This window comes from Centroberyx gerrardi, chromosome 1 (assembly GCF_048128805.1).
Source record: "Centroberyx gerrardi isolate f3 chromosome 1, fCenGer3.hap1.cur.20231027, whole genome shotgun sequence".
Lineage (NCBI taxonomy): Eukaryota > Metazoa > Chordata > Actinopteri > Beryciformes > Berycidae > Centroberyx > Centroberyx gerrardi.
This window is the reverse complement of record NC_135997.1, coordinates 13,898,050-13,916,053: the sequence shown is the minus strand read 5'-3', so window position 1 is coordinate 13,916,053 and position 18,004 is coordinate 13,898,050. Positions and strand designations below refer to the sequence as shown.

General features: G+C 41.6%; 1 protein-coding gene across 1 annotated transcript in view; it reads right to left on the bottom strand.

The window, feature by feature from the left end:
* dagla (diacylglycerol lipase, alpha) overlaps positions 1 to 18,004 on the bottom strand; it is a 43,660-nt gene that overhangs the window by 10,577 nt on the left and 15,079 nt on the right. Inside the window, exons 2-17 of the mRNA XM_071917204.2 lie at positions 9,861 to 9,962; positions 9,166 to 9,377; positions 8,675 to 8,776; positions 8,434 to 8,572; positions 8,174 to 8,261; positions 7,527 to 7,661; positions 7,346 to 7,423; positions 6,412 to 6,536; positions 5,878 to 6,028; positions 4,665 to 4,748; positions 4,386 to 4,463; positions 4,032 to 4,112; positions 3,668 to 3,810; positions 2,152 to 2,220; positions 1,987 to 2,059; positions 1,188 to 1,396 (exon numbers count right to left, since the gene is read on the bottom strand). Of these exons, the coding sequence (XP_071773305.1) occupies positions 1,188 to 1,396; positions 1,987 to 2,059; positions 2,152 to 2,220; positions 3,668 to 3,810; positions 4,032 to 4,112; positions 4,386 to 4,463; positions 4,665 to 4,748; positions 5,878 to 6,028; positions 6,412 to 6,536; positions 7,346 to 7,423; positions 7,527 to 7,661; positions 8,174 to 8,261; positions 8,434 to 8,572; positions 8,675 to 8,776; positions 9,166 to 9,377; positions 9,861 to 9,955 (1,862 nt within the window). The 5' untranslated portion in view covers positions 9,956 to 9,962. The remainder of the gene's footprint in view (positions 1 to 1,187; positions 1,397 to 1,986; positions 2,060 to 2,151; positions 2,221 to 3,667; positions 3,811 to 4,031; positions 4,113 to 4,385; positions 4,464 to 4,664; positions 4,749 to 5,877; positions 6,029 to 6,411; positions 6,537 to 7,345; positions 7,424 to 7,526; positions 7,662 to 8,173; positions 8,262 to 8,433; positions 8,573 to 8,674; positions 8,777 to 9,165; positions 9,378 to 9,860; positions 9,963 to 18,004) is intronic.

Sequence of the window (18,004 nt, the reverse complement as noted above, 5' to 3'; positions counted from 1 at the left end):
CCTTTATTTTCTGCATTTATAATGTGTCATTTTAATGCCACTATCAGACATTCCAAACCCACAAGGGCTTGCCATGTTGTCACTGTTGGGTTAACCTAGCCAAACCACTTCCGCATTATGGTTTTCCACCAGCTTGCAGTGGGCGGCTAGAGATTACAAGGCTACTTGCTTCTGTGCAACGACTGTCAGATGAGCAGCGGTGAATTACCAAACCACAACCAACGTGCCACCAGCCTCCCATAACTGGACAGAGGCCAGATTGTTTTTTATAGACTTCCTTTGAGATCACTGGCTTCCATTTGAGTTGTGGTCTGCAGTGCAACCAATACTTAACCACCAAAGGCCTGACTGCCTTTGCTTGCTGGGTTGAAACCACGAAGACTTTCATGAAACTAGACAATGTTATCTAACCTGCCTTGTGAATAAAAAAAAAGAATAAAAAAAAAAATATCCCCTTTTTTCATATGTTTAAGGATTGCAATTGCCCCAAGTCAAAATCTTTCCTTCCTTTATCAGTTATATAGCTATGAAATTAATAAGTAATGATGGAGTCATTGAGATACATTCTGACCTTGGATCCAGGATGTTTACATTTGATACCGCAGGGCAGGGCCAGTATCAGACATCAAACTCCAATATCCCATAACACTAGCAATAAAGACTTTCATTTCATTACAGTTATGTGAAAGCTAGGCATCTCCTTTTAAAAGGTATCCCTAAAATTTGTCTCTCAAAGAGTATTTAGACAATGGGCTACAATCAAAAGCTACTAAACTGCTTTAGACTTAAATGACTCTGTCAGTTTCAAGATGTACAGAATTGTAATTCACACTTAAATATGTTGGTATACGTTTTTATTGGCTTGGGTACTTTTGGGTACTGTGTTTTGAGGAATTTCTGTTTTACTAGATAGCACAGCAGAGAGTGGAAGGAAAAACCTGAACTGAACTTTGGTTTATACTGCATTCATAATATCCAAATACAAGCTTTATAACAGCTCTAAAGCACGTTCATGAATCCTCATGTCATCTTTCATGAGGTATTCAGTGGAGCAGTGAAAGAGTACTGATAATTCCAGCTGCACTTTGTACCTAGCTGCATCACCATCTTACCCATGATCGCAGTAAAGAACATCTTGGGATTTAATTGCTATAATCGACCCCAAGCTTTCAAACCCGTCCCCTCACCATGTCTCTGGGGGATGGTTGTGCACCACGTGGATGATCCTGCCCGGGGGGTAGAGAGGGGTAGAGGCTGAGAGGGCGATGCTGAGGTCACTGGGGTGGAGCCATAGGCGGCTGCTGGGCGGTGCTGCTGGTTGGGACTGGGGACCATCCTCCTCTAGCGGAAGCTCTGACTTAGGGATGCACTTGGTGCCTCCCGCAATGATCCGCCACTGTCGCAGAGAAAGGTGCATTGTAATTGTGCGACATGACATCTGGATTTAAATGTATTCCCTGTATATTGTATGTTTTTCTGCAGAATTTGCTTCCATAGAACTGTATAAAATACTGTATTGTACTATGCTATCTTCCAGTGGTTGTCAACCTTTATGGCTTGTGACCCCTTAAAACAAAACGCCTACTCACGACCCCCTGTCACAGGCTGCATATGCAGAGTGGTGAACAGTTCAACCAAAGAATGATTTTCCCTTTTCAGGTTGTTTCATTTGATTAATTATCAGAAGAGGCCAAGAGGCTTAAAACTATTCAGTATTTCACAAGAAAAAAGCAAAAATTAGAGAAAAAGCTGAAAAAATAGACATGATAATACATTTCCATAGCAGAAATATTTTTTCCCTATCCCACGAATCATCACCACTTCTATATTCTACAGTACAGCACAGTAAAAACAGCACAGCTTGTTCCTGGGAAGACCATCTGATAGTGTAATGTGTTAATTTCTGACCATTCTGTTTGATGCTGCATAGTACACATTGCCTTCAGGTCTGACTGTTATCCTCTACACTGTTGAAAGTAAAGTCACCTTTGGCTTGTTACTTTTCTGTAAGACTTCCAGAAGGTGGCGTCGAAAACCCTCCAGTTGTGACAGGCCAATCCTATAAGAGACCAGCAGCAGATATGGGTATCCTGGTAATATTGCAGTATAGAGAAGTAAAAGTAGCTATACTGCATATAGAGGAGGACGTACCTTGGGACCAGGTCTTTTCCTAATACCACAGAGGTGACAAACTCTTTGGAATACTCCATGGCATCCTCACTGGGTAAAAGAAAAAAAAAAAGAAGATGGAGAAAGTGACGTTATGTGAATGGAAAATGTGGACTGGGGTAAAATGAGTTCTTGAATGTGTATACATTTCCATCTCACACTTTCGAACAAACATCTGTTCTAATTCAAAGTGATTAAAAAGCTCTCTGCAGCAAATAATGACATGTGATGGGCACTGCAGTCCACCATCATGCATCATGCACTCTTCTGCATTAAATATTTACGGTTTATCCACATATCACCATATCCACAAGAGGGCTCATAAACATGAGTACATTCAAATTCTGATAGATGCGATGCCGGAGATGATGGAGAGAAAAATAGGCTTGAGAAAAATCCTCATACATAAAGCCTATTAAAACAAAACCAAAAAGTACAGAAATATAACAAGTTTTTTTTTTAATCTTCTCAGTTTTATTACTATGAAATAATGACTGGCAGCCATGGCAACTGGCTCATTTGATCAGTACTGCAGAAGCAGCATACCTTCTGACCACAAATTGCCTTATCTTACTGAAACACCAGGAGTGCAGTAGAGCATGTAATATTCTAATACAGACTCTCTTCCGGCGTGATTTGCATAGCAAGCACAGTTTACGCTACAGCTTTATAGCAGAGTGCTGGGCATTGTCAAGTCCAGTCAAGTCCACTTTATTTGTACACCCATTCATGACAAACACGTCTCAAAGAGCTTTACATACCATATCATATACATGTCATATACCACCCTACATCATATATATACTGTATACTAGATCATACACATATACTACATCATATACCATACTACATCAAACTCACTCAGGCTCACATTCATGCCTATGGGCAATTTAGAGTCTCCAATTAACCTGACCTGCATGTCTTTGGACTGTGGGAGGAAACCCACGCAAACACGGGGAAAACATACAAACTCCACATAGAAAAGACCAGGCCCGAGATTCGAACGCAAGACCTTCTAGCTGTGAGGAGACAGTGCTCAAATCTCAAATCCGAGCATGGTGCATTGCTCCAGTGTGTATGGACAGGACAAAGGTCGACAGCTAGTTTAAGTGATAAATGCTTGTATAATATGGAATAATAAATAAAATATACTTAGAATATACAAGGAAATCAAAGTGAAGTGAAAGTTAAGCTGTGAAGTGAAGATCCCAAACCACAGTTACATGTCTCCAGGGCTTGACAGCATCCCATTTTTTCATAAAGGTGAGATAAATTTCTATTCTGTGAGCCTGCTGCAGTAGTCTAAATACCCTCAAATACCTGTGAGTCTTATGGAAGTGCTAGTAAAGCTTTAAGATAAGCTCCTGAACAATGAACTGAATGTTGAATGAATGCTTTATCTTCTTCCTGTTATCGTCTATCGGGCCCCAAACATAGATTTTCCTTCGCTTTTTTTTGATGCCTTACCACACACACACAAACACACACATGCACTCACCTAAGAAGGCCACCAGGTGGGGAGTAAGAGTAGCATTGGAGTGTGGGGTACTGAGGTCTCAGCAGGAACGAGAGGATAGCAGCAGTGCCTGCACCAAGAGAATGCCCTACTATCACCAGCCCATAGTGCATGGTGCCTTTACCCTGCGAGGGAGAGAAGAGTCATTACACTCACATCAATACACATTTGATACCACAGTGAAGCTACTTACTTAAAGACAATGGTTCTATCGCTATCAGTGTGCTGTTGGTTGAAATATTGCACAGCGAGAGCAGTGAATAAAACACTATAACGATAACACCGATACGACACAGACAATGCCCATTATTCAGCCCACTGCACTCGGATATATTGACTCATGTACCAAGTCTCTTCCAAAGGCTTGTGACAAGATCATTTCCTGCTCCAGTTTCTTCTTAATGTATTCTGCTGAGTAAACCATCCCCTGAGAGTGGACAGAAACAGAGTGGGATTTAGAAAGTGGAAGAGGAAGATGAGGAGACAGAAAAAGAAATATGGACCAAAAGATTGCCGCATTAATCTCGTATTTAAATATCCTCATGAATTATTCTACTATGAGAGTGTGAAATGACCCTTGGGTTCAGGGATAACATTACTTATCAAAATTGCACCAAGGAAAAACAGAAAGATGTGAGGTGTAGAAACCTCAGAGGAAACTGTACAGCGTGCAGAGTGGTTTAAAACAGTAATCCCTGACCTTGTGGCCAAGCCAATTCCCATGCTGCTCCTCCACAGGCAAACGCTCAGAATCCCCCGTCAGATCAGTCAAGGCATCCTGACACACAGAAGACAAGTTAAATATACTACAAAACACAGCACAGCGGAGAGGAAACAAGTAGGAGAAGACAAGTGAAAGGGGAACTCTCCTGCTCTGGAAGTCTAGGTGTTGTGAGGCATTGCAGTGAGCAGGGTTAACTGTTGTTTGGGGAGTCAAGGAAATATTACTATGAAAACAACACAGTCAGTCGACTCTCACCTTGGGCGATAAGGTTCCTCTGATACTGATGACAACCTTCTTTTTCCCATGATCCACTGCCACAAAAAATGGCGTCTCATAAACCTTTATGAAAGATGCAGAGAGAGAGAGACAGTGAGACAGATATGGGGAGAAAGTGAAGGGCGGTATATTGAGAGGACAAATGTGTGAGTTTCACTTCCATCCCGGTAAATTGAGCAGTTGAAGAAAGTCTTTGTCATCAAGCCCTTCTCTGCTGGACACCGTCCACAGTCATATAAGTCACTGCATGGGGGAAATTTATGGATGGAAACTCTGCTGGCTGACCTCACTGAGAGGCACTCTGTTTTACGAATCACAGACATTGTGCGGCTCAAGTGCTAGCAGCACTGCTATGGAAACATAAAAATAGAAATAGTTCATTTAATACACTATGTGATTAGGAAACTATTTTAATGACCGATTAACTACTGTGCGAGGAGTAATTGTGAATAAGAGTATTTCTTTAACAAGTGCGCTAGCGCTTTATAGGTGCTCGGATGGAGAGGAGGGGTGGGGCGGTATGCATGATAGGAATGAGGAAAACTACACCGACTTTAAAAACTCCACCTGTTAACACCAAAGTGCTGTGGTATCACAGTGTGGATGTAACTGAGAGAATCACTGAACAAAATATTTCATTCATGGGTTGCCACTACCAAGCTACTTCCTCGTATGTGGATGTGCAGCCTGGAGCTGACTCATGCTTGTGACATCTATCGTCCTGCCTGGTGTACCAGTGCACGCTGTATTTGTCTTATGCAGGGCACTCGGGGCTCTGCACAGCCTAATGAGCACATACCGTAATTCCCCTAAGCACTGCATTGTAAAAGGCATTGAACAAACGAACAAACAAACAAATAAACACATAAACACACACACACACACACACAGAGCCCAGCTCTTTATGCAGGTGTTCCTCCCAAGCACCTAATAATATAAATCGTAATCATGTGTGGGATCATTGTGGGTTAATAAAGCACATTGCAACAGATTGGACACAACAAAAACTATGTTGCCAAGATAAAAACAGCATTTCTTGTATAACGACCAGCATCAGTTAAAATATAAAGAAAACTGCTTTTTCTGATGCTGTTGTCTAGACACTCATTGCCCCCCATCCTTTCTTTTTATTCCAGGCAATTAAGTCTGAATGACCTCTGACTGCTAGTCAGCCAATTGTCGGATTACTCACAGCATCATGGCAGGAAGTGTAGACAATGTGAACCTGCTTGAGGTCTCTATCCAGGAAGTGTCTGCGTATGGCCAAGACATTACAGCCACAACAGTTGTCCTCCTCCACCGTCACTGTCTGGGACAACCGAGAGCCAGACACTGACGTACAGCTAGGGCGAGAGAACGAGAGGGAAGTTATGAGAACAGGAGGAAACAAAAAGACAAAGAACAGACAAAAGAGGAGCGACAATGTTTGAAAGAGAGAGTAGGTGGGGCAGAAACATAAACGGTAAGGGAAGAAACCGATGAGATTACTGGAACATAATGCAGCATCACAAAGCAGGCAAATTGGATAAGAGTGTGTGTTTTTATTCTCCACTCGCCTGTGTCAGTGAGTGGGTCTGACTAGAGTGGTATTGTCTCAGTGGATTTCCACTTGGTAAGTGTTGACGCATGTGAAATGTGAGCTCTATTGGAGAGCTCAAGAGACAGACAGGCAAATGGTTAAAAACTGTGAGTGTTTGAGTGTGTTTGTGTGTGTCTGTGTGCTCACGGGCAGGAGCTCGCCAGGCGGCACAGCCCACAGGCAGGCTTCCTCATCAGGTACATGGGCCAACCATACGCAGCCAGGGCAAAAAGCATGTAATAACACACCTCCTTGTACATGTTCATCTCAGTCTGGGGGAGGAAGAGGAAGACAGACAGACACACACAGGAGTTAAAACAATCAACAACTGAGGAATTAGAGTAATAACAAATTTAGACCCTCAGATATCAGTCAGACCCTCAGATCACAAACACACAGACGCTGCAATGTAAACAGGACTTTTATCAATTGTGCAAAAGCACAGCATTTTATTAAAAATAGGGTTCTAGCCTAAGAAATTGGTAGCTCTGATTCAGTAGGACTGCTTCACATGCATGAAACATTCATTGAAAAATATGAGTGCGTTTGAGAAGGTGCATTGCGTCAATCTGGGACAAAGAAATCAGTCGTTTTTTTCCATTGCTGAAGAGGCAATAGCACACAAAAAAGCATTTTATCGACCCTTTAACCAAGAGATCCTGCTGCCTCTACACGATGATGTGAGAGGTCTCTGGATCCCTTCAAAGACAGTTTCATCTATGTATCACAATGTATTTTTTGGCCTCTTGTGACCTGTAGGATTTCCTGGAGCAAATTAATGATGTCCTTCTGAACAATTTGCTAACTACCAGCAAAAATAAGTCCTGCCTTTGTCTATCATTTGAAATATTTTTTCTTCATCTAGTGAAGTGGAACTCAGATCATTTGATTACTATATGCAATTAAGAGCATTTCAAGGGCAAATAAGACTGAAGAGAGCCTTTTAGAATGAGTGTGAATGCCTATCTAATCCTTTAAATAACTTGTGATCCAGTATTTCAAAATTCTATGAATATTCAACTTTCACTGGTGTCCTCTGTTCCCATGTGGTTCAGATGAATGATGTTTGACAGAAACTCACCGAGTTCTTAAGGTCCAGGTATTTAGTATTGCGAGTGACAGGCATTCCGGATAAGAAGGCTAAAATGTCATTGTTGGCCTGGGGGAGAAAACGGAACAAAATCACAAATTATTTCCATAACAGAACCTGCATACACAAGCACAAACACGCAGACATGCAGAGACATCATCGAATGTGATACCTGGTCCAGGATAGCAGACCTCTTGGACCTCTGTCTCTGGCGGAGAAGCACCAGACCAGCAATAATATCACTAGGCACAATGTCCAGGTCTCTGAAGAACTCTGCAAACAGGCTGGCCACCTCTGAATACGCATCCTGGACAAGAGAGCAGCAGACATCAGGGCAAGGTGGCAGAAATGATGAGCGACAGAAGCTTGTGACACACATAAGGTCTTCTTCTTCAACGGCAGTTGAAATCCACTGTTAAAGTACAGTACTGCCACGCACAATTTATTGGAACCTGATAGAAAACTGTAGGTGGTACAGTAAGTGTGATTTGTCATTGATGTGGCTGAAGATAAAGTGTCTTATTACACGGCTGTGTTGCATACTCGTGCTTAACTATTTTTTGGGCGGAAGCTCATAAATTACTTTGGCTTGTGCTAAATTCATTTTGAATCAATATTTCGTGTCAAATGATTAATGCCTTTGGTAAGTAGCGGTGTAATAAGCGGCTTTGCGTCAGGGTCTTGATTCATTCTGTCGGAGCTTTTTTTGCAATAATGACTGGCTCGCTGTACATTACCCCTCACATATTTCTCAGTTCATTATTTTCTCTTTTCCCTTACCCCCCGGGAGAAAACGAGTGAGTGTGTGTTGTGACTCACTGATTGTGTATCCTGGGCTCTGGTGCAGCACATGAAGAACTTGAGTCTCCTGCTCCAGCTGCTGGCTTGTCCCTCTTCTAGCCGATGTCTGAGAGATGAGCGAGAAAGACAAAAAGCAGCACCGAGACTGAATCAGTGTGATAAATAGGTGAGATACGCACCTATGACTGGATGTTCTGTGCGTCTGAGTTCTGTGCCAGAACAAGGTGAGAGACAACGACTGAGAGAGAAAAAGCAGATTCTCACGGGCCTGTTAGTACCTGAGTGTGTATGTAGTGAGGTTGCGCTGACGCCGGCGGGTGGCTTTCAGTTTGACAAACGTCCGTCCCGTTGGGTCAAACGTGCACATGAGGGTGAAGCACACGCTGAATATCACTAGCCAGTTGCACGCGACGATTCCTGAGGAGGGCATCAAAATATGATTCACATTCAAGCGTAACATCACAATTTTCCCTCATTTGAAATTTCTGTTCCGGTTCTCCTTTATGCTCCTTCACTCACCCAAAGCCAGGTTTTTGGCAGTGACATCAGAGCATGGTTGGTAATATTGGACAAGCCAGGCAATTCCCACCACTGCGTATACTAGCTCGACCAACAGAATAGCTTGAGAGAGAGAGAGAGAGAGACAGAGAGAGAGAGAGAGAGAGAGAGAGAGAGAGAGAGAGAGAGAGAGAGAGAGAGAGAGAGAGAGAGAGAGAGAGAGAGAAGGCAAGGAGAATATTGATCAATATCTACCTAATCAATTTCAATAATGCTCCAATCTTAAGTAGGAACTACAGCTAATCCTCACAACCACTGTAAAACTCCCTTTGATAGAAAAATCTTTCAAATATATCAAAGGAGCATGCCACACACATTGTAGCGAAATACAAGGTAAGTCCAAACTATCAAAAGGTAATCCTGCGCACAAGAAAGGTTCAGAATAAACAAAGTGTGTGTGTGTGTGTGTGTGTGTGTGTGTGTGTGTGTGTGTGTGTGTGTGTGTGTCTTACCCAGCCGGATATAGAGGACATACTGCACAGCTTCCCTGGGCTGTGTGTAGAGGATGCTGCCTCTCATGCTCAGCCACATGATGGCGCTCTCACAGATGAGGCAGCTGACCAGGATGCCCAGATACCCTCGGCCGTGGTCCACCAGGGTGACAGAGCACGACTGATCTGAGCCATAGGGGAGGCCGAACAGAACCACAGACAGAACCACCAACCTGAGCAGGAAAGACGGGGGTAATGTAGTCATGGTACAGAAAAACACAAATATACAGTTGCACAGTAGGCTTGGCCGAATATTGTGATATTTTGTGAATATTGTGATAATTCGTGAATATTGCGATATTTTCCACAGTATCGAATATCGCCCCCCCTCATCCGGCTGCTGCAGTATGTGTTGCTGAAATCACAGCGCAAACTTCTAAAATTATAAACCTGTATGTGTCAAAGATAGGTGATAATCAAGCAGGGCAACACAAAACACAATATACATATGTATGTGTATTGTATTGTGTGTATTGTAACCCCACCCCCATCCTGAGACACACCAATAATATCATATATCGCGATATTTTGGCGGGACAGCATTGTGATGTTAAATTTTAGATATTGACCAAGCCTACTGCACAGAGATACACAGAGAACTAAAAATAGAATATGCACAAAAAATTGGGTAAACAGTGAAAGAAACACCAACTCACCAGACGCAGTGCAATAGAAAAAGGAAAAGGGCGGGCAGCACCAGGTCATCACTGCCAACTGACCAGCGCCGCCGAAACATCACCATGCCAGGCATCACTGCCCTGTGGGAGGGCCAAGGGGAGAGAGACACCTTCAGGGACGACGGCCACTATTTGAAAACATCTTTTGTACTTGTCTCAAACTGAATATGTCTCATTTCTCTGCACGTATCATTAAAGTTTCCTCTAATGTTTTAAATGCATGATGATCTTACAGAACCGGTTGAAGTCTATGAAAGCAATCGCACCAAGTTTTAAAAAGCACACAGAGAGATATCAGGACACACGCACACCAATAAATGCAGGCACAGATATTGTGTTTTCTAGATTAACCATTAGGTTAGAACTTCCTCAAAACCTCACCATCATCAGTGCAAATAGGGCAGTACTTTTATTCTCATTTTCTTCCTGTGTCTGAAACTCTCCAGATGGAAAAACAGAGAGAGGGCTAAAGGGGTTGAAATGGAAACAGACAGCCTCGGAGAGAGGAACAGACTGACAGATGAGGGGAGATGGAGTGGATGAGACTAAGTGGGTAAAGGGGCGTAGAGAAAATGCACCACTTAATGAATGAGATGATGAGGACTGGCTTTGGTATCTGATGGTCCCATGCTGGTTATGGCTATATGAAAAGGCTTCTTCCCCTTCACTCTGTCTATTCTTTTTGTTAAAAAAGCATCCCGAGCCTAGTCAAGCTGCCTTGGGCCCAAGCTGAAATGAACAGTAAAAGGAATGCTAAGAGTGAAAGAGTAGGGAGAGAAGAGGCTGATACAGGCTTTATGGTGTGCTGCTCCTGCATATTTGCTGAGAACTGAAGCACAGCTTTGCCCATTTTGACGAAAAAAATCTGCGTGCCATCTACAACTTGCCAAGAGAGTGACTTTATATAAATCTACCTATAGGGTGGAGGTGAGCCTAGCAATGAATAAAGCAGCTCTAGTTAAATGCGTGGGTTCAGGATTTTAAGGCGTTTTATTGGTCTCTATCCAGGACTCCTGCGCTTCCTGGTTCTGTTAAGGACATCCATTAGTTTCCACAATATTTTGTCAGTTTTTGAGAAACTGGCAGCACCCTCCTTGCTTCACACGTCAGTACTACAGTCGTCACCATTGTTAAAGTCCAAGTCTCGCATCTAGCCTGCATAAAATAGCACAAGGGATAGTTGCATCAGATCCTGTGTATGGGTAAATGTAGGATTTTACAAAGAATTCCATTTGGAGTAGAGGAACAATGCTGCAAAGATGTAATGATTTGCATTTGCACAATGAGTAGGCTATAGGCCTATCTGTTTTATATAACTGTAGAGAAAACTTGGTGGCATTTCAAATGAACAGCAAGCAGGAGTTGCAAGACCTAAGATGCCAATTTAAATGGACCAATAGAGACAGTGATGTGCATCAAAGTCAGCTGCCATGGCCAGATCGGACCAAGATGACTAAATACTGGCACTGGAACAAAACTCCTCATGTGGTATTTATTTATCTGTTTAATTTAGTTTGTCTACATGTCTGTCTCCTGACATATGATACTGTTTTTTTCTGTTGCATCCCTTGCATCGGTCTGTTGAATTGAACTGAAATGAATGCCTATTAACATTTGTTAGCCAGTACAAGTCAATGTGGTACCAAGATGACAAGCAGCCCATTCCAATCTAATATTCCTCAGAGTACGGATCAACCAGTAGCACTTTGGAAGGTGACAATGCCAGCTGCCAAACCCAGTGTTGCTAAACAACTGTAGCAAAGTCATGAAAGCTGGCTATGTGCAGAAAAACAACTTGAAAACAACACTTTGTTGGCCCCAGCACCTTGTTGTATTTCTCAATGCCCTGTAAAGCTCCTCCTGTCCATTACAAACAATGGGAAAAAGACACGTGTGGAAACAACTCCTTGGGTAAATTCATGCTCTAATAATAATATACATTTTTGAAATACCTGCATTTGAATTAAGAGAAATGACATGTTTCCCCATTGTCTTGCACTAACATGAGTAAGGATTGGAGAGAAAAAGGAGGGAACCCATACACTACAAAACCTAAATAACTAAAATAATATGTCTCCCACCATCACGTTCAACATGACCAGAAGGACAACCCTTGTTGGACACCCGGGTAAGACTTGACTCTGGCTAAATCACTCCAACCCTTGATACCAAGCCATCTGACAAAAACAGCCGTCCATATGCTAGCTCAGCACATGCTCCTGCATTGAATAGGGGTTTACAGTTTCTTAAACTAAAACCGATATGTTCCAGCCCAGCAGATTTTGATAAATAAGCTGAAAAACATGTACAATGTACAACAATTCCTGGACAGAGGATATCCTGTGCCTGGACAGTGCTTTAACAAAAGTGTGCCTAATTAACTCTAATGGACGAAATGAGAAAAAAAAAACATTCAGTCATTTGTGCTACCACCTACACACCTCTCAGTAGGGATGCGTGTAGTATTATTGAAAATACTGGCATTTCCTATGTGCAGATCTGGTGGAGGAACAGCTTTTTAAAGACACTCCTTTATTCTTTTACTACAGATTGAGGAACATAAGAGACTTTGTTGACTTTGTCAGAGACACAATGGATTCCCACATCCCCCAAGTACACTGCATCGGTTGTCTGGACAACATACAGGTTGTTTTTTTTCCCCATGTCTGCATTATGCGGCCTGCCCCAATTCTGAGAAACAGAGGTATTCAGGAGCTCAGTTACTCAAAAACAGCACAAAATGAAACAATTTGTTTCCTGAAATTCTGCAAATTTAAACTATCTCTTAGCATGTAGCTGTGGCCTCCAACATGTAGGCATAACCTAAAGAGCTGTAAAAACCCATGTTATTGGACACGTAATCATCAGTGGTAAGACATTTTATGGAGCTGAACCACACATCATCACATTTATCATAGACAGTTATACAACACAGAACTACAAAGAGGCAGAGAAGTGGAGAGCATACTGTTGAGAACTGAGAGCCAATGGATTTTCTATTTAAAAACTCATCCTCAGGGCCTTAATGAAAAGTTGTCCCTTCAGTGTTTTTTATAATGCGTCTATCCCTGCTTAGTTCTGAATGTAGTATCCTAAACTTGCTATTCCCCTAAACCTGCTGCGGTGGGTGCAGGTTTTCTGTGGAAGTATTATATTTTTATATGAAGATGTAATTTCTCATGTACTTGATCGTATGCTGCAGATACTCCTCTTTATAAATATGCACATAGGACCTAGATAGGAGTGGCTATGGATCATGTTGCTCGTGTCCTTATCATGTGACTGCCTTTACTGCAAAAAGGATTCTGGTGCTTGAGCTTGAAAGACACTGATGAAGTGATAGCGAAACATTCGCCTGAAAAGACTTTCCTGCCTCCTTTTTTGTCTCCCTGATGTTTAGTAGTGTACGGGTTCCCTCCTCTTTTCGTCTTGAGTGCCTGCGTATTGAAGCCTATACACCTGCTGCCTATTGAACTGAAGTGTGTTTGGGCCTAATATGAATAGCAAATATTACAGGAGGCTGCTGCTGATTTCCCAAAAAACTAAAAACACTTGTGTTATGCCTTTTTGGATTTACTGGTTGGTGATCAGTTGAAATAGGCCTCTTTAAACAGCATTTCACCGGCAATACGTCTGAACTCTATTTTGACCCAGCCCTCAGCGTAATAGATTTCCCAAGAAATATTTTTGGCAGTTTTAAAACTCAAATGACTGAGGCTGAAGGGGGGGCTTGTAACATGTTTGGGCCTAACAAACATCGATATTTGATCGTTAACTTGAGTGAAAATCGATCAAGAATGTTTTTGAAAATTTGCATCCCTAGTCGGTACATAATCTCACATTCCATTTCAATTAGCTCAGTTGGTGGAACACGATTATATGGGGTATATAAAATTGCATCATGACAAGCCCTAGCAGCATGTCTAAGAGAAAAAGGGTTTATACCACTTCAGACCCCACAGACAAGACAGCAGTTGCCACACTGTGGGCTGTCACATCCAGATGGTAGAATCTCATGAATGTATAATAAGAAACTCTTTGATTCCTTTGAATAATACGGCATATTGATTATAACACACCAAGAAGCTGTGATTTTGTGGAGTGGTCGCAAATTTTGCAGGGCAATTTATGCCTATGGAGAAGTAATAACCTCAACAATCTAACGAGACAAGCATTGTTTTCATAGCGGCTTAGCCTGAGCTGGGTTGACAAAAGATTACTAACAGCTAGGCCTAATTGCGTGAACGTAAAGCTTGGGTACATGCCATGTATATGCATAAAGTACAGGCAAACAGACGGGGAGAAAAGGCAATGAGCTCAAAAGCCAGAGCTTTATAAGACAGACTGGGAACTCGAGGAATATACGCTAGATTAGGGCATAAAATAACTCTTGACCTATAGTTTCCAGTTCTTCCCAGTCCTACTCAGTGCCTCCTCCACTTTGAGGTAATGAAGGAGAGCGAAGAAAACAAGGACGTGTGAATGGGTTCAAGTCACTGAGATCGTCTCACAACTATTTGCAAGACTCCCTTTCTGGGTTGGAGTCACATTAAAGAGGACAGTGGAAGGAGGAGGGGAGAAAGAGGGGAAAAGAAATGAGACAACGTTTGAAAATCCCCCCCCCCCCCCCCCATCTCATTTAGGCCAAAACAATCAGGCCAATGAAATCTAGCTGATCTCATAGATGCATGAGCCTTAGACTAGACCGCTAGGGACAGTGTTATCAGCACTCTGCTCCAGGCCTGCTGTTACAATATGGCTTAAACTCCCAACAGAGATCTCAACAGTGGAAAATACATTACGACTTAATTATGAATTAGATGAGATTAGACGGTATCAATACGGCCTGCAAAGAGGCACACACTCCCTTGGCCTTAAAGCGATATTTTACTTTGGTAGCATAATTTCACCTTTTAATATATCTCCACAGAGGCTTGGCAGCTGCGTCACAAATCTCCTAGCAACCATGGCTGGTGCCATCATGGAGGTCCACTGGAGAATTGGCTGTGCACAAAAAATGGCTAAATATAACCTTTAACATGCTAGAAGTGAGATACCTGAAAAAGTTTGTTGTGGTGTGGGTGTAGATGTAGTAGGGGGGCAATATGAACTCAAATTAATATCACGGTATTTTCCACTGTCTGGACTGTGTCAGTATTATATCACATCATATTCAAAATGTAATAATTGAATATTTGATAATAAAATTAATACATGTGTTTTATCTTTATAATACCAAACAGAGTGAGACAATGGACAATATTATGCATCTCAACTTGCTTTTATTGGGCAAATGTTTTCTTTCTCCAACTGAGAAACAAAGGCCATGAAAAATTTGAAAAAACGAACATTTTCAATATTTCAAGTATGTATGTAAAGAATGGCCTCTAAAATGACGTTAGCATTTAAACACTCCAGTTAGCTGCATAGAAAGCAGGGTTTCCCCACACAAAACATGACACACGGCACACAACACACTGTTGATGATTTTTAAAAAAAGTTACATTTATTGAGGTTGCATCCTCCACACTTGCCAGGTCTGCAGTTTCCTGCTCATTTTTGGAGTATACGGGGCGTTTTTCAGAAGCTCTTGCGCTGAAAATTTTAGCTTGACCTGGCAACCCTGTCTTGTTACTCAAGACTGTCCCTGCTGATTAATCTGCTGTCTTTTGGATCCCCATCCATTATGAAAGGATGAAAGATAATGACCATGTGAGTAGTCAGTGAGTCGTACTACTATATTCTGGAAAGAACTGTTTTTCTTCCACAGGCTCAGAGTGACAGCAGAGTCGGTCTGTAAGGTGGATTTGGAACAGACAGGTGGCTAAAATAGCTAACTATTTCTCGCTGCTGCGCTAGAATAATATCTAGCGTTGGTCAGCCCCTCAACTAAACAGTGAGAGAGAGAGAGAGACCAGGGGAGAGAGAGAGACACACACACACACACAAGGGGAGAGAGAGAAACACACCAGGTGAGAGAAAGACACACACACCAGGCTAGAGACGTCACACACACCAGGAGAGACATCATAAAATACCATAAAAGATTACCAGTGTATTCTTTAATATCACATCACTATTTAAGAGCTAAAACAAAAACTAAAAACTCTTTAAAATGGAAAGACCAGTGGAATTGATAATATTAAAACAACGGTTGAAAAACAGAAGTCCTCAACTCCAGGTTGCTATAGTATAGCTTTAAGAAGTGGAAATGTCCCTGTGATCTGGAACAGAGGTGTTATCACACCCATATTTAAAAATATGGGTATTATCACACCCATAATACCCATACTTTTAAATATTTTGTGATAATACCTCTGTTCCAGATCACACCCATATTTAAAAATATATATAATATAATATATATAATATAATAAAAATAAATGTCACCCCAGCAATTATAGGGGAATCTGCATCAATAGTAATCTAGGTCAAGTTTTTTTTGCAGCATATTCAATACCAGATTATTGTCATATATGACTGAGCAAAACACTATCAAAAAGTCAAATTGTTTTCTTACCCAAACATCAGACCATATATATACCCTTCATATACTTATTAATAATTATGTCCACTTCAAAACCAAGGGAAAATACTGTATTTGCATGCTTTGTAGACCTGAAAAAGCCTTTTGATTCAATTTGGCACAAATTTCCAACTTATGCAAAGTGGCATTGGTGGCAAAGTATATGATTTACAACAAAACCTGACACTGCTGGAGAACTACTGTAAAAACTGGGCAATATCCATCAACCTGGATAAAACAAAATGATGGTGTTCCAAAAAATGTTTTTAAACTACTAGCATTTACTTTGACCCAGTGCCTGTTAGGTCCATCACTAAAACACACAAGTGTCTTTGTAGTTTGAGTACTTTGTAGAGATCAGCAGCTTTCTTTAATTGGTTGACTTTTTCTCTGAATGCCATGTACTAAGAATATCTTTGGAGAAGATTAGAAAAAGTGAGAAGTAGAGTTGTTTCCAAATTAAAGTTCTTGAGACACAGAAGCACTGTTGGTCTTAGTCTGTACTCCAAAGTACTATGAACAAACAAACAGTTGGTTTTTGGCTTTGCTAGCTAGTTAACTAGCCTGCAGATAATTGTTAACTAACTATGCTACCAACATATACTGTACATTAGCTTGTCTGAAAATCAGATATGTATGCGAACAGATTTATCAATGGCAAAATGACTAGTTCCCAGCTAAAACAGTGCAGAAACTAAGCATATCAGTACTGAATTGTGTTGAGACGGCCAAGTCATAAGTTAAGGAATACAATCAGCCATTCATAGCCACTGAAGCCAAGAGCTGAGGATCTCCACTATGGCCCCCAGAGAGTGTGTTACGTCACCTGAAAGCCCTCTATAGGATTCCATGACTGGTCGACCGCCAATATTAATTTCTCTGGGAAACCTCAGTCATCGCCACTCACTACTTTTGTTTTAAAAGTCTAGTTTCAAAATCATTCTTCCTAGACAAACATGACCACATCAATCTAAGTAATATTAATTCAATCTGTGGTCTATCATGGTCTCACCTTTCAAGCAATTCTGCTGGTGGTAACAACAGATTCCAAGGGCAATTGATGTTTGAGATTGATCACTCCTGAGATTCTATGGAGATGCATGTGCTACTAAAAGTAAAAAATGCTCTGCCAGAAAATATCCTTTTAACACTATCAGAGCAGAACAGGCTACAATTGTGAGTTTGTCTCCAGATCTGATCTGAAGCCTCAGTTTTGAATTGCATTATCTCTTGATAGTAAGCATTTAAAAAGACAACCTTGCCTTTTGTTTCATACAATCACAAGCCTATAGTAGAGGGCAGGCTAGCTCATTTATCCTGGTTTAACCAATCTATCAAACTGCACAGTGACATACGCCAAATCCAGCCTATTAGTCTTATAACCAGTTCTGTGTTCAACTAATCAGCAGTGACCTCTTTGGAGATGGGCTCTGCTAGCCTCACTTCATGGAAACAGACTCTGGTCATCAGTACATGTCTTAACCCTACACCCCCACTAATAGCACTTGCCTCCTCACGGGCATTCCCATCCATCACCCTGGGGATGTGGCCTATTAGTGGTGTTGTTCAGCTCCTACTGTGGACATTAGCAGATGCA